Below are 17331 nucleotides of genomic sequence, written 5' to 3' on the forward strand. Positions count from 1 at the left end.
AAAATGGTATAATGGGTTACAAAATTAAACGACAAAATTACTTGTATGTTGCATAAATTCATAGCATTTCCATTACAAACGGTGATTAATCATGTTCACGTCAGAAAATGAGGGAAATCATACCTAACATTTCTATAAAATAGAAATTACCATTATTAAACAATGTTGGAATTGATGACCATGAAATATTAAGGCAGTTTTTAAACTTAATAGTCATCAGCACCATAAGCATTTGTAACTATAACAGCAGTAAATGTGTTCATACCTTTACAACAAATGCAAACATTTCTTGATCCTGCATGTCAGTTGACATGCATTGTTGCTAATCTGTAGAGCACAATGTTGCAAACTATGCCCTTAGTAATTACTACTGTACAACTGTATTGACACAAATTTTAAGGTTGTAAACATTTGCACTAAATACCAACAGCTGTCTTATACTATCTCTCAATGATAACATATTTCTACAAATATAATGTCCACAGAGGAGAAGACTATTGGAAAAGGATCTGCAGGTACCATTAAATCTTAAATGAGCTCACTCATCTGAGAAATGCATCCAAGACATCTCCTTATGTGTACATCATAATTTTACTGTGAATATTTTAGGATTTAAATGGGCTATAATTACAGTTACATAGTATTGTCAACCAAAATGTGGCCTGTAGCAGCACAGTATCATATTGTGTGGATCCATGACTTCAGTCCAATACCTGTTCTTAAATTGACATCAGTATCATGTCCAGTGCTGATGCTAAATTAGATAAGTCCCATCTCTTTATACATGTCCAACAAAATTTTAATATACAATTAGCACTTCTTATACTGTATGTATCCTCCTCCGAATTCAGATGTTCAATCTTCTGCTTTTTGTATCCATTAACTGTCTCTGCCTAAACATCACACTCACATTTAGTCTGTGAGAACACAGAACAATAAAATGTCCTCCCCCCAAAAAACCTTCTCCTGTTTAGCAAACCTTTTGAAGCATATTTTAAAGTTCACATCTAAAACAATCAGTTGTTTGATCAGATGAGAGCCAGACAGTTCATCATTCCTCGAGGCAATGCAATTAATATAGAGTGGTGGCAGCTTCAAGTTCTCAAAACTGCAATTAGTTGTGAACAACTGAATGATGAGGAACTACTCGCAGCTTGGTTTGAATGACATCACAGAAGTCAGACAGAAATACCTAGAAAGCATGGTGAAATAAAAGTGTTTTCCCTTTTGTGGTTTGTGATCTTTTTGTTTGTAAGAAGTATGTAAATGTTTACGATCATCAACCAAATTAAATATGAAACGAAAATAACAGACAACAGTAAATCCAGTGTATATATATGAAGGTATTTATAATGAAGGAGATTCAGAATACACCAGAAACTATTAATCATAAAATATAGTTGAGATATACACATCTCTTTTCCTGCGATGGACTTAGGACCTGTTCAGGGTTTACCTGGCCTCTCGCCCGTTGACTGCTGGAGATAGGCACCAGCACTTCTTGCAACCTCACTAGGGATAAACGTGTAAAGATAATGGATAGATGAACATTTTATCAGAGAAGAAGAATAATGAGCAAGAATAAAGAATCCGTACAGTTACAATAGCTGGAGCTATTGGGAGCAGGTCGAAGAGCCATGCTTTACATGACTTGTTTGCTCACTTCCACAGTCTTGGAGCCCTAAAAATAAATAACCAATTATTTCATACTAGTCAATAAAGTGTAATACACTAGTAATACACTAACAAAATGTATTCTGTTATTACAATGAACCACATTTTTGTAGTGAAAATGATAGTGAATTATGAGATCGAATTATATCTTATAATTCAAAAGCTTTGTTGATGATGCTAAGGTCTAATGTTTATTTGTTTAGAATGTTAATCAATGAATATATTTGTATATTAGGTCACCTGCTAATCTATACTTCATCAATGCCTTCTTTTGATAAGGCTTAAACGAAAACTCACAGGTAAAGAGGTGTAAACAACATGTGCTGATCACCTCTCTTCATTCGAAAGACAATTTAAAGTCTTTCATTCATTTAAACTGAATTAGTTCAGACTCCAAGGAGTAACCAGAGCCACAGGGTGAGGTAGGAGGGAACATGAACAGATATACCACAGCTATGATCAAACTCTGAACTGTCTTGCTGTGAGGTGACTTTGCTAACTAATGAGCCTGTTTGCTGCCAGACGCCATTAATTAACCAGCAGCTTTAATTTCCTCTCATGATACTCATCATTGATTAAATGAAACAGATTCTTGGCCTGATTTTCTTTGTCTGGTATAAAATACAACACTGGCTAAGTCTAGCACTAGCTTTCAGTATTTTATAAATGTTGGTCCCCAGTGTCGTGTTGTTACTCATAATTACGAATGAATGCATTCTTTCCAAAATTGGCTGCGTTTCCAAATGTTCATGGTGATTTGTGTATGCGCTTTGTGCTGGTCATTGTTTGCTGCCATCATTGTGTTGTTGCACATCCAGGGAGACGGGAAGCTATTCAGAAGGAGATTGGTAATCCCACCAGTGAGAAGAATTACAAAAGAGCAACGCTCAGAAATGCAGTGGGCGAGTACACATGCATCCAAGAGCATAATGAGTGAGTTACATTGTTTGGGCTGCTGAATTGGTTCGTCTGGAAGCAACGAATTTGTTCTAATAGGCCATATGCATTGGGGAATGAATGAAAACCTCAGGTACTATTTATTTATCTAACTTTTTTCTCAGTTTAGACCAGATTGAAGTTGCATGGTGCTTATCTGACTTGAATTGAATCCATAATACTTCTCGCAAGAATATATATTTTTAGTGTGTATAAAATGCATTGTCCATTTTTCCTTAAACAAAGATTAGTTTGGAAAATTGAGGATTGGTCTGATTCAGAATGACAAATTATTTTATTTTAAGTATCTATCCATAAATAATGGATTTTAGCTCTTGATAAGAACAACAACAACAAAAAAAAAGCACATGGATTTCATTCAACTAAAGTGGGGCCAGGTTAAACACCTCCCTTTTGAAACCTGTCTAAAAATAGCTGGCAGTATCTGCAGATACAGTATGGCAAGATTCCTACTGGCAAGAAAATTATAGAAAAGGTCATTGATCATGCCTCAACCCAGCACAAATTTCATGTTGGACAAGGGCAGGGGCACTGCCATTTTTTTGCTACCTCAGTAGCAAAATTGTTCAGCTAGCAAATTCGACCTTTCCTTCAGTTTGATATTGTGGTTGCTACATTTATATTGAATGTGCATCTTGTTTGACAGAAGGAAGAAAAAGAGGTGGGGAAAGCTCCACTGTGGGGTTTAAAGCAAGAACATGCTGGGAATATTTCAGGTGAATGTTAAAGGTTTCTCTATGCTCCAGGTGATGAATCCTCCTGTAAAAGATCTTTGGTTGAAACACAGAGAACATAAGAAGCATCATACTAAGGGCAAGGAGAAATAGGGCTGGACTGCTATTCAGTGTCTCATAGTCCTCTTTTTATGCATATATGTAGACTGTACATTTTATTTCTAATTCTTAGTCACTAAGGTTGCAGGAAGAGAGGCGAGGCAAAGTTACCCAAGAAGATTTAGGTCTACTGTGAACTGTCCAAAGTTATTGAAAATTTGGAGCCTCATGTCATCGGCTGGTATTTGTCAACTGTGTTTTCTGAATACAATTTTAGAGTGCTTCATACTTCCAGCTGCTAACACGTTTTATGAAAATTTCGTACTTTTTGCTGATTTCTTTTTTTCCTGCAGGTTGTGGAGTGGGCCTACATTACCAAAAGTACTTATACTTGCTTTAATGACTATGGTATCACTGTGCTTGATTGACTTAAACCCCATAGAGAATCAATGGAGCATTGTCAAGAGATCCAACAACAGAGAAGAGATGAGACTATTATTAAATCAACCTAAATACCTCCATGCCATGCTGCATTGATGTGTGATTAATGCAAAAGGAGCTCAAACCAAAAATTAAATGCATTCACTGTCATACTACAAGGACATATTTTTATAAAGGGTTAACTTTAAGATTCTTTTTTATTTACTTGTGTAATTTTAGAATTCTCAGACAAGCTGAATTTGGAGATTGGAGACGCTGATGTCATTTTGTTTTATTTTATTGATTTTATTACTGTTTTCCTACCACATAGGATCACATTCCTAAAGTTTTATATTCCAGTGGTATCTTCATGATTCCAAACAAATTAACTAAGCTGTCTTATGGCAGAGGTTGAGGGTTTATACTTAAGAGTAAGCCTGTGTTGTTTGCGGGTACATGACATGTGAAGCTTTCATGCTGCTACATCAATTTCTGGGCGGGCATATACATTTAAAATGTGAAATCTCTAATTCTGACTTGACACAGCATGTCTCTGTCAGGTCCTTCAGGCCCAGCAGACCTCGCGGCACCCACTGGTTCTGTTTGAGATTAAAATTCAGCCTCATTTTTATTCATACCACAAGTTACTGAGGGCTTTCATTTTTACACAGACCACATGTTTTAATGTATAATTTGTTCCCTCAAATAGTAACCTTTTATCAAGATTAAAGAGGGGCTTTAGTCACATATTTAATGTGACTATGGATCATTTAATTTAAAATTATTTGTTTTAAAACTCCAAAACTGGCATACTTATTATTTGTTCTATTACTAATATTTAATAAAACACACATACTGTGGATCTTTTTTTTTATTTTAGCTGCTTTTTGGCAGTCAGTCTCATCTATTTTTAACCTTTTCTTCTTTTCATGTGTATCTTTCAGCATATTTTTTTATGTTATGTAAGTGTTCAAGCAAAGTTTTGACATCACTTATTCAGCTTAAACCTTTTAACACCTGGTGCAAGATATAGTGGCCATAAAATAAAATGTTTATTTATTGAATGTCTTTATTTTTGTATTGAACGATTTTAATGTTTTTCTTCTACTCACCAACAAACAATCATGCACACACATACTCACACTTAAGGAGAATTTAGAGAGACCAATTAACCTGACAGTCATGTTTTTGGACTGTGGGAGGAAGCCCAAGTACCTAGAGAGAACCCATGCATGCACAGGGAGAACAGACAAACTCCATGCAGAAAGACCCCAGGCCAGGAATCAAACCCAGGACCTTCTTGCTGCAAGGCAACAGTACACTACTTTGTTTATGTATCAAAAAATAAAAACAGAAAACAGTGGGAAAATACTTTCTCACCATTCTAAACATCTTTCACCTGAAGGTAAGACAAGAATAGCATTCAATAGAGCAGATTTTTAAGAAAGGAGGTGCATCACGTTATTGATAGTGACAAATTTTATTTCTATGCACAGTTTAAACTACTTAAAGTTTATTAACTTTCATCATTGTCATTGATGAAACCCAGTAGTGACACTCTGCCCAGGTGTACTAAGTTTAGGTGATCCATGCAGTTAAAGTTTTAATCATCCGCTATTCACGCATATCCTTATGTGGCTTTGAAACAGAGAAGATCCACAAAGTCCTCAAAGGACAAATTATGGAAACAGCTGCAATTAGTGTCTGATTTATATATTGTGGTTAAACCTTAGAGACTAATTAAAGGCCTTTGTGTTCCTGTCTATTGGAGACATGCTAATTTAAAGGCTTTTGAGTGAGATTCACGAGGAACAAAATCTGAAATTCATGTCTCTCAATTCATGCACACCCACTATGATAACGAACATTCAGCATAGTTGTTTAAACGGGGCCTAGTAAACATCCAATCTCTGCATCATTAGACCAGAATCTCCTATGATGCTAAAAGGAACAGCTTGTCCTTTATTTGATGGCATTGCAGGAGGTCTACTGAATTAAGCTCTCCGTATTGTGCTTTTGGCAGATATCTGGAAAAAAGGCGGAGCAAATTATCTGCAGGATTTTCCTCCCAAGAAGCGGGATTCCTAGTGTTTATTAAATTTTTTAGAGTGCTTCTGAGCAATGCACATTTTATCCTCTTAACAGTCAAATTACTATATACTCCAGCAATTACTTAATGTACTCTAATGAGATTTCCCCATGAAATGGAAGGATTCATTTATTTTAATGTGACACATTCCACTGGGCAGGTTTATGCATCACATCCCCCTGGCGATCCAGAGGAGGCTTTGAGTCATAAATAGTAAGATGAGCTTGGCTTCCAGGTTTACCATTTCCCCCCACAGCAACTGAGGTATATGACTGACTCTGTGATCCAGGCACACAGGATCTGTTCAGGGGCATCAGCAGGTCACTGTCACCGTTCTGAAGCTTAGCTCTCTACAACCAGACATTTTCTGGGATTGGCATTATAATACCATCCTGACAGGTTGTGTTAATAACATGGACCATGGAAGTGCAAAATCCACCACAGAACTAAAACACAAAGATGACGCAGTGTTGCTTCTCACTGTAAAATAAAGATGTTTAGATTTTTATAATCCTAAGGCATCTAACATGAACATGAATTACATCTGTACCCTGTTTTATACAACATGGACTGGCGTGAGATTCTCAGAGTAATAATGTTGAATAAAAATACCAAGTTTCCATGACATGATGCTGCTTAAAAAGCGTGGCGCGGGTAGCTTGAAAATTCATGTTAACTACCAGAAATGTTTTATCTGACAAATTACTAGCAATGTACTGCAACAAGGTTTGGAAGGGGCTTCTACTTATAAATTCAAATTACAGTAGATCAGCATAATTTATTAACAACTGTGTACAATTCAATGACTATACTTGGTACTTTATGTCAATAGGTAGAAGGTCATCTAAAAACCACCACCAACAGGCTGCAGGTCTGTGTCTGGTGTATTTTTGATAAGAAGTCAGGTTATCCAAACTAGTAAGTCATACTAATAAAATAATAGTGAAATAGTGCATTAAATGATCACTAAACAATGTATTCATAAAATATGTCAATTTTTACAATGAACCATACAGAAAGTCCTAACAAACCTTTTAAAAGTAGAAAATATTTATGTATTGAATAAATATTTCAATGCATAAATTGAAATATGTATTGAATGTTATGTATTTAAATACATAAATATTTATGTATTTAAATATACATTACCATTTAAATTGCCATTTATATTATTTTTGGCTGATACTATTATACAATAAGCAAATAATCAGACCATAATAATCTAAAAGCACAATAAGAAACTTAATCATGGCTAAATGTTCTGCACCATATCAGCCTGCAGGAGATGATTGAAGGATGAAGAGACCATGTCGCTGACATGTGGTTCTTTAGGTTCTGACGGGTCTGCGTCTGTGTTCCTCTCTGATCCATTCTGTCTGGTATCACACTGCGCCACAATGGACACATATATTTTTTTTTAATTGCCTATGTTCATCCTCACTGACATTGTTCAGCCTGGGATTTGCGACTTCTCTCTCATGTCTGTATCTTTAAGAGTTCTTGCTTCTAAGGACAAGAGGATGAAGCTTCACCATAGATGTCAAAATATATTCTAAACATATTCTCCTCCATCAGTGTGTATGGTGATGCAGTCTCAGACTGCCACTGTAGAAAAGAAATGTTTCAAAAATCATATTGCAGAACAATATAAAAACTGTAAAATAAACTAAAGGAGCAGAATGTTAGGACAAAGCATTAACAGCACCAACTTCAAATCCAATGATCAAGGTCACTTGACGCAGCCACCATAAGTTATCTTAGGATGTTTCTAGTTTTAGTCTGTCACCTTTACGTAAAGAGAATAAGTTTAAATTTTATTTTATGGTAGAATTAAATAAATTCCTTTTAATTTTTTACAAACTCATTAGAGCCCCATTTATAGATTTTTTGTGATAATCAGAATATTCATGACTTCAATAAAAATATATTTTTATTTCTTAATAGTAAAAGAAATAGGGGAACCGAAACTATAACTTCATTTTAGTTATACATATTTTTATGCATTGAAATGTGGAAAGGTTTTGAAAGGTTGTGTCTTTGACTTATAAAAGTAAACTTGATGACAGACATTCAGTCGTTGATAAAAGTGGATGTTGCCTTTCTTAACTTTGTTGACAGAAAAGGAGCAGAGACATTTTGCTTTCTGACAGAGAGGGATAATTTGATGAGAGTGGCGGTTGAGGAAATAATCTCTCTTCGTAAACTGATGTTTCTGCAAACATCTTTTAAGAAGCTGTCTGAGCTGTCTTCTTAGTCTGTTGCAAAGCCACAGAGAGACTTTGTTGTCTTCCATTCGAAAGAAGATGCTACATTCGTAGTCTTACCAATTAGCCATGAGTTGAGCTTCTTCACATATTTTAGTTTTAAACATCAGGCATCATGTTTAAAGGTGTTGAATGTTTTAGCTGTTTTTGTAGCTGTAGCAGTCTGGATGGTTACTTTGTGAATGAGTAAGAAATGTGCAGCAGGTTAAAAAAAATATTTCTGCAAACTCCACACATCCTGGTTTCAACTTGTTTAAATGTATACCTGAAGATTGGTGCTATATAGCGGTTTTTGCAAAAACCAACCACCACTGACACAGATTTTCCCCCATGCAGTTTCTGATGAACACAAAGAACACCTCACAAGAAGAGTAAAAAGACCACAACATATACACATTCTTCTTTCCCCTTGTATAGATGTGTATGAGATATAAAAAAGGGAAAAAGAACAATGTGTACTCTTCACATTCTTGCAGTTGTAAAGTAAATAAATATACTGTGAGCACTTGAAGACTGAAGTCAAATTCACATTTCGGGCCCACGGTCTTCGAACTGCAAATGTAGGCTAATATTAACCTTTTAAATTGACCCCGATCTCTACTGAAAATTTGTGAACTAAAAACTGGTTCTGTGCCAGAAAAACAGATAATTAAGCCCAATGAAGTCTGCTATTTTTGAGAAAAGGGTGGTCAAATGTCCAACCAAAATTCTGTCTGAACGTTGTTGATGGAGACAAAACATGTGTGGTTTCTGCACAGCTTGTCAACCAACATGCATTTAAAAATCACTGAAGCGCATTATATTATAAGTCGGTGGTATCTATTTCTAGCTATGTTTGAGTGAGAAGTGGGATACCCCCTGGGCTGGCTGCCAGTGCATCGCGTAGCAAGACTGTTTTTCTTTAATATGTTTTAATGTTTTTACAGGTCCTTATTTTATGGATTAACTTTAGAAAACTTGAGAAATACTTAAAATATTAAAATAAAACAGGGTTTTCTCTCTTTCCCTACACTGTAGCGTGTAGAGCTGAATTGATGGTCGAACACTCACCACTATCTGAAGCAACACTTCACTTTGATGTTGTTATAGACATGTTTTGTAAGTTTTCAGCTGTAGTCTATGCCATCTTAAAAGGGAAAAAAAGGCTTTTCTTCAAATTTTATGTAAAAGAAGAGTGCTGAAGTCCAGTTATTTGCTCTACCAATGTGGTATTCAAGTGAAATGAAAGGATATCCTAATGGAGAAACAAGAGCTTAAGATATTGTGCTGGTGTGATGGAGTGGACATACAAGCACAAACACACAAATGCATACACGATCCTTAAATCCATTATGGCCTCGACTTCAAAGCTTGTATTGGATTTTTTTTTTTTTTTAGTCTTCCCTGAAAATGGAGAGGGTTGCTGAATGTTTGCAGAGTAAATTCAATACCTCATGTAATGTGCACTGCTGCCTTTACTGCTATTCCTAAGTGCGAATGTCTCTCAATATTTTCCTGCCTGTGACTATCCAAAACTATGCCTGTATATCTGTTTTCGCCTCTGTTTATGTTTGAGAGCTGATCTCAGGACCGCCTTGTTTGCTTTTGTCTTCTGTTTTTCAGGTGGGATTTTCGAACAAACAGATGGACCTGTTTCACTTGTTAGTGCAGAAGAACTTGCCTTTAAATTTGCTGTGAATAATATAAACAGAAACAGGACTTTGTTGCCAAACACAACACTAACGTACGACATACAGAGGATTAATATCTACGACAGCTTTGAGGCATCGAGAAAAGGTAAGTGATGTTATTTATTGAAGGATTTGTTAGTGCAATGATGTGAGTGCAGAGATTCTACAGAGTCTCTGCACAGAAGCATTCAACTGCAAAAACTAAGAAATATATTTGGGAGCATTAACTTACTTAAACAAGAAAGATTTCTCCTTATAATGCAATGCAAAACATATAAAAAAATAAATCTTGTTTTAATGAGATTAAAAAACTCATTATACCAAAATTGATCTGTCAATGAAACCAAAATATATATTTTTCTAAGTAAGAAAGGTCATAACAATAAACAGCAAAACCTCTTGGGATTTTTAGATGTAGTCTTAAAGAAAGGGTGAGACGAAAGAGAGTTATGGCGATCCCCTCTATGGCTTTTTTGCAAGTCGCAAGCAGTCAGAAGACTGTAATCTTATATCTTGTTAAAATGAGAAACTCTGTTGTAAAAATAATTTATCAAACTCCTCTAGTTTCTACAGGAATCTTTCTTGTGAAAATGAGAATTGAATCTTGTTCAGATGATGTCTTGTCATAACATCATCTGATGTTATGACAAGACACTTTATTGTTAAAATGAGAAAAAAATGACTTAAAAGAACTCATCTTGGTATAACGACAAAGTATTCTTGTTTAATTAGAAACTTAATTGTTTTAACAAGAATAATGACATAATGCACCTGAATTTATTCACCAGATCTGGCATTGAGTCACCTCCCGTAAATCTTAATAAATAACAACATCATTGAAATGTTCATATTGTGTACAATATGCCTTTTAAGCTTGTTAGGAATGTATTTGCATGTATTGGTGGTCCCCCTGCCCCAACAAAAGTACTTTAGTAAAGAGGAGTTTGGACCATTGAGTAACACTCAAGACCTACCTCTCATTGTCCCAACTAACTTTCAGCTGATGTCTCTTGTTCAGGACTGGCTTAAGACAAGCATTGTGACAGTTAACAATGACCCTTTTTGGCTGACCACCATAACCTCGGATATAAATGGCTGTTTTCTGAACAATTGTTACCTTAATTTTGACTGCTTTGTTATTTGTTATATGTTGTTGTCATTTGTTAGTTATTTTTGATCAAAGCCCCTGACAAATCCATTAGCAACAACATAAACAACTATTAAGTCACTGATTTTCTCAATGGTTGTGTTTGTGTGGAAGTTTTTATTTCAACTCTAGTTTAGAGGAATAATATCAGAGACCCCTACGTGCACAGTTTTTCTGAAATAAATAGCTGTAATATTTGCATTTAACATTTTTCTTGTTCTAGTTGCTGCACAGCAAGTGTACCCATTATCAAGCTCTTATCTCTTTCCTTCCATTAGCTTGTGACCAGCTGTCACTAGGTGTGGTTGCAATATTTGGGCCTTCACATAGCTCATCTTCAAATGCTGTGCAGTCCATCTGCAATGCACTGGAAGTGCCACACATCCAGGTGCGGTGGAAACATCACCCAATGGACAACAGGGACACTTTTTATGCCAATTTATACCCAGATTACTCATCATTAAGCTATGCCATTCTGGACCTCGTGCAGTATCTTAAATGGAAAACAGCCACTGTTGTATATGACGACAGCACAGGTGAGGAGACAACAAATAAATGCATACTTTTAAACAGAAATGTATGTGTGTAAAAAACTGCTATGCTCTAGTAAGTAACAGAAAAAGCTGTGCCTTTATTTGTGCTGTTTTCTGCAAGGTCTAATAAGGTTACAGGAGCTGATAATGGCCCCATCAAGGTATAACATTCGATTAAAGATCCGCCAGCTTCCTCTAGATACGGAGGATACAAGGCCTCTTCTTAAGGAAATGAAGAGAAGTCGGGAGTTCCGCATCATCTTTGACTGCAGTCACCACATGGCTGCACAAATTCTCAAACAGGTGAGTTCGAAACTCTTACAGACAATTTTGAGCATCAAACCAGAAGATTAGACAACTTTAGGTTCTCATGTAACCAGTTCCAGTTTCAGTCACCTCAGCTATGATTCTGTTTCTGTGAGATCTGTAAAGCATCAGCTGTACACTTTGAGATGCACTGAAGAGACTGTTCTCCTGTTCTCCAATGGAAAAACGGAATTCAGGCGTTCCGTTGCTTGTTATAGGGATAAAAGCAATATTTGATGCACTCATGCATTATCTTGCTGAAAGCATTAATGTCTCTTAAACATTTTCATATTTTGTCAAAAATTTCAATGTACCTCATGTGATACACCAGCATAAAGTAGTGCAACAAGGTAGTGTGGAGTGAAAGCAGTGGATATATGTTTTTTTTTTTGTTTGTTTGTTTGTTTTTTTTTACAATTAGAGCTTGGACAGGTAACATTTATATATGTATTCAGCCAAAATGACGTGTATTACCATTAATTAAAATCTAGAGCCACAAATTGCCTTTAGAAATCATTTAATCATAAGCAGAGTCAAACTGTGTGTAAATTATTGTCAGCATCAAGACATCTGTTCTGTGAAGGTCTCTATTTTTTGTATAGAATATTACTTAATTTTCTTATTTATACAGAAACATCCAAGACACATTAAAATTATATACATGCAACACTGCACCATTTTATTTGCCTCCTTTATTTCTTAAGGTTCTGATTAGTCACAACCTGTTTGACTGTAGATTATATTTCCATTTTGTGAATTTCATTGTTTTGATGCATTCTTTCACACAGTTTATGAACACAAAGCTGCACAGTGAAAATGGATCAATCCAAAAGCATATTTGCATATTCCAAACCTAACACCATGTTATGCTGGCTTATTGAAACAGAACATAAATATGATTTGATATAAATGTCAGTCAACAGAGAGCTGTCAGCATTTTGCACTAAGTGATGAATGTGTAGGTGGTCTGATGTTTTATAGATGTCAAGAATAGGCTGTTGAATTCCCCTCCTTTCTACATGTTTCTGTCAACTCATATTAACATGCTTACCAAAGGCATCATTGCCCAAAAAATTGTTTAAATAGCTCAGTCCTCTATTGTTGTTGTGATAGAAGATGACATGATCGCTCCTAGCCAGAGTGCACAACTAATGCAAAGAAGTCAGTGTCTCGTTTAGTGGAGTCTTGAGATAAAACTTTGAGACAAAAAGTTGCACCATCAAGTTTAATTTAAATATGACATATTTTGATCAGTTCTTTACCCAGAGGTTGTTTGTGTGCCCTGGAACAAAAAAAAAAAGACTTATTACAGCAATTGAATAGATGTTTAATAAAAATATTACTACAGTGACAATTAAATGCTCTAGCTGTGATGATAATAGCAGCAAGCAACAAGTATGTTTTTCTAACATTATTTTATGGATTAAACTAGGAAAACTTTTCCTCTGCCGTAACACTTTTTGTAATTTTTCTCAATAAGATGAAGCAACAGCAGCAATCAGAACAATCTTTAAGACAGGAACAACCCTTTGTTTGTTAGTAATATTGCTACAGTAAGTAGCTCTAAAAGACATTGGTGTCTGACCAAACATTGAGTTTCTATTTTTAGAATTTTTTGTACATAAGTCAGGGGTGTACAAAGTCAGTCCAGTTAATCAGTTTCGGGCAACCTCTATAAATTGTAGTCTCAGTTTCTTTTCCGTTGCTAACAGGAGTAACATTCATTTTGGTCATCTGCTGCCGTGGAACATTTGCTTCTAGATTTGACATGTTGGGCTTTCAGAGATGGTGTTCTACATCTGTTGGTTGGAAGAAGTGGTTAATTAAGCCAGTAATTAATGTACTAATGTACTTTAATTTGTACACTACCTTGTATAAAATAGTTTGCCCATTCTCCTAACTTCTAACATAATAAAAAAAAGTGTCTTTTGCACATATGCTGGTGACTAGAAAGTTTTTAAATTATACACCATTCTCCATAAATGAGTCTGAATGGAGATATTGAATAGTAATAATAACCTTTGAATGAATTAAATATATAAAACAAAGTTTCAATGTCAGGTAGTTGGCTTGATGTTTTTAGCTGCAGAGGTGAATTTTCTCCTCAGAGACTTAACATCTCGTTTGCATAACCTTGAGTTTTGAGAGGATTTTTTTGTTGTCTTTTTGTAACACATGGTACAATAGAATGGAAAGCACAGATACATTGGTGGATGCGGTGCTTTGAATGTAGATGGAGTGAAACAAGTCAGAGTGATGGAGTGTTTGGATATACTGCAAAGACTAGTAAGCCCTTGAATGGAAACTCTTTTCTCTGTTGTGGTGGCATCAAATGCCCCAAACCATCTGCAAACTGTTTAAATAGAAAGAAAATAATTAAAGACATGCTAGTAAATCAACAGTCTGCTTATGCTTAAGAAACATTAGCCAGTGGTAGCGGAATCTTGCTTGGAAAACTATCATGATAAGCGTCAATAATCTCATTAAAACAAATGTTTTCTCCATCAATTTTTGGCTCTTTTATTGAATCTTTGTGGGACTGCTTGTTGTAAAGACACTGTTTGGGATTATGAACACTCTCAAATGACAAAATAATAATTTTCCCTGCCCCAGCTCATTTCATTCACACCTTTAATTCCATGTTTTTGTCTCTGTATCCTTCCAGGCCCAGACCATGGGGATGATGACAGAGTATTACCACTATATCTTCACCACTCTGGTAATGTAACATGTTTGTTAATGCAAATAGTCTCGTTTGTTCTCATCTCTTCTCCGCTAGAATTTTTCATGAATAGTGGCTAATTGCCAATGGAGTTTGGATCCACTCCATAACATCAATTTAGTTTGACAAGTTGGAGGCACAATGGAGTCCCAGGTTTGCAGTGATAAACACTGCTTCATAGGCCTGCCAACAGCAGTCTTCAAAATACCACAAAACACCAGATTGAGATTAAAAATTGAATGTTTCATCATTGTAAACTGATGAAGATTAGACCTATTGCTTTGGGAATTAAAATAAACGGATAAAATAATGACAAGTTTGGTAAAATGTGAAATGAATAAATTCAACCTATAGGAAACATCATACTGCACAAATTACAGGTCAGACTACAAACATGCACAGTGCCTTTAAAAAGTACTCACCCCTTGAATGTTTTATCTTTTTGTTTCTTTTACAAAGCAAAACTCATGATAAACAAAACTTATTTTTCATGGCAAAAATTCAAAAACAATGGAAGCTTATTTGTATGAAATAATGAAAATTAAATAAAAATATCAGTCATAAAACAGGTTATTGCATAAATATTCACCCTTTTTAAAGTGACTGACCAAATTCAACAGAGGACCAGCCAATTGTTGATGGTACTCTAACAATGAATGGAATGGAAATCACCTGAGTGCATTTCAATAGACTGTAGTATAAAGACTCTTGTGTTTAAAACATCCATTATCTGTTTAATAATGGCCACCATTACCATGTTGAAGAAAACTCATTATTAACAATGTTCTTTGGTCTGACAAGACCAAAGTTAAGCTTTTTCTCAACCAGACAAGATGTAAAAAATAAACGCTGAATGTGAAGCATTGTGGTGGCAGCATCATGCTGTGGGGAGGTTTTTCTGTCGCAGGCCCTGGAAGCTCTTGTAAAGGTGGAAGATAAAATAAATGCAACAAAATATAGAGAAATCCTGGCAGATGTGTTGTTTTAACTGTAAGAGAACATTTAACTTTCAGCAAGACAATGACTTGAAGCATTGGACTTGGGTTGCCCACGCAATTTGACAAAGGTTTAACACTTGGAAAAATGGAGTAAAATTGCGTTGTCAGATGTGCAAGTATGATTTAAACCTGATTGCACAGACTCTGTTCAAACACTTCTGACATGGAGTGGGTGAATATTTATGCAATCACTTATTTTAGGTTAAATATTTTTATTTAATTTTGTTGATGATGATTTATAAATCAATGAAAATGTAAATCATCCACATGAATGAGGACACTGTCTTATGATGAACTTCATTAAATCCTGCTCGGTGCAAAGTCTAAAAATAGAAATGTCTACACAAACAAAAATTCCAGCCAGTTCTTTTTTTATTTACAATTTTAATGCTAATAATGTAAACTACTTAAAATAACTGGCTTTATAGCAGTGACCTTCTCACCTTGAGTGATAGAATTTAAAAAAAACTCAACACAAGTGTCTGCAGGGTGTTGCTGTTCTCCCTACCTAAATGGGAACCAGCAGATTGAACTGAAATACAAAGCAGCATGCTCTGTGCTGTTCCTTTCACCCTCTGTTACTGTCTTTGTCTCCTGACTCTCTTGAGCACTCACTGTCTCTGCAGGCATGGCCAGTCTGTTGTGATAATATGTTATGACACAGGGGTCCTGATATGATGTGTGTCATTTCTCACAGTTGACAGCGTAGAAATGACATTGTTATGTGGTGTGTCATGTTCATGTAGAGGTGTTTTGCTTTAATATGGAGATCTGAAAATTATCTTTTATTCTTGTATTGTCTTTTTGTGTATTCAACAACATTTTTATGCATTTTTTTATTGCATTTTCCCAACTATATTTTTTGCACATAAGATATGAGTATCTTGATAGGATCAGTGTTATACCTATCTAAAACTGCAATATGGTGTCTTACTGATAGATATCCCATTAAGAAGATTATACCTGGCAACTTTATTTGATCCAAAGTAATGAATTCTTGCACGGTGTACATGGCAATACAATTTCCTCTCGATGGAGTTCACTGATGTCTATGTTTTATCTTCAGAGGTGAGGGAAGTGCCGACTTATTAGAGCGTGAAAAGGCAAAACCACAGAGCTATGGGGGTAATAACTTCCTTGTCCTTTGAAATGAAACTGTCATAGCTCTTGTCTTGCCACAGCAATCGTAGAGAGCTTTAAGCTAAGAACTTAGTTATGTTTTCCTCTACTGTAACACTTTTGCATTCTCTCAAAGCATCTTAAACTGGAGAAAAAATTCTGTATAAGGCAAATGTAGGATCATTTTACGTTTGTGTTTTGTTTTGCGTGTGTGCTTGTGTGTATGATACTTAGTTTTAGTAAAAGTAAACTAGAACTTTTCAAAGGTTTTTTATTTGTCTGACTTTCTGTAATATAAAAAACGGGTAAAGAACAAATGTAGATGTAAATGTACAATTCTACTTGTCCAATTCATGTGGAATTCACAAAAGATGTTGGTATTAGTCGCAATAATAAATTATTACCTAACTTTATTTAGAAAGGAGAAATTATTCTGCATGCTAAAAGAAGGAAATAGGCAGCTTTATCAGAGGGTAACAATGACCATTCTTTAGTGAATGTCTGACATGCTCTCCGTCCCCTGTCTCTTACACCACAGGGTGCTAATGAAATATCTATGTTCATCCAAATGTCTTTTCCAAGCCCCACGGCCCAATTTCACATGACGTGTGTCAACATGGGACTTCACACATCAGATACAATTGCTGCTCCAGAAATAA

General features: G+C 35.5%; 1 protein-coding gene across 1 annotated transcript in view; it reads left to right on the plus strand.

Moving 5' to 3' along the window:
- LOC122831672 (glutamate receptor ionotropic, kainate 3) overlaps positions 1–17331 on the plus strand; it is a 120511-nt gene that overhangs the window by 58368 nt on the left and 44812 nt on the right. Inside the window, exons 2-5 of the mRNA XM_044118043.1 lie at positions 9780–9953; positions 11273–11530; positions 11649–11830; positions 14499–14552. Coding sequence (XP_043973978.1) covers positions 9780–9953; positions 11273–11530; positions 11649–11830; positions 14499–14552 — 668 coding nt within the window. The remainder of the gene's footprint in view (positions 1–9779; positions 9954–11272; positions 11531–11648; positions 11831–14498; positions 14553–17331) is intronic.

Source organism: Gambusia affinis, linkage group LG05, assembly GCF_019740435.1.
Source record: "Gambusia affinis linkage group LG05, SWU_Gaff_1.0, whole genome shotgun sequence".
Classification (NCBI taxonomy): domain Eukaryota; kingdom Metazoa; phylum Chordata; class Actinopteri; order Cyprinodontiformes; family Poeciliidae; genus Gambusia; species Gambusia affinis.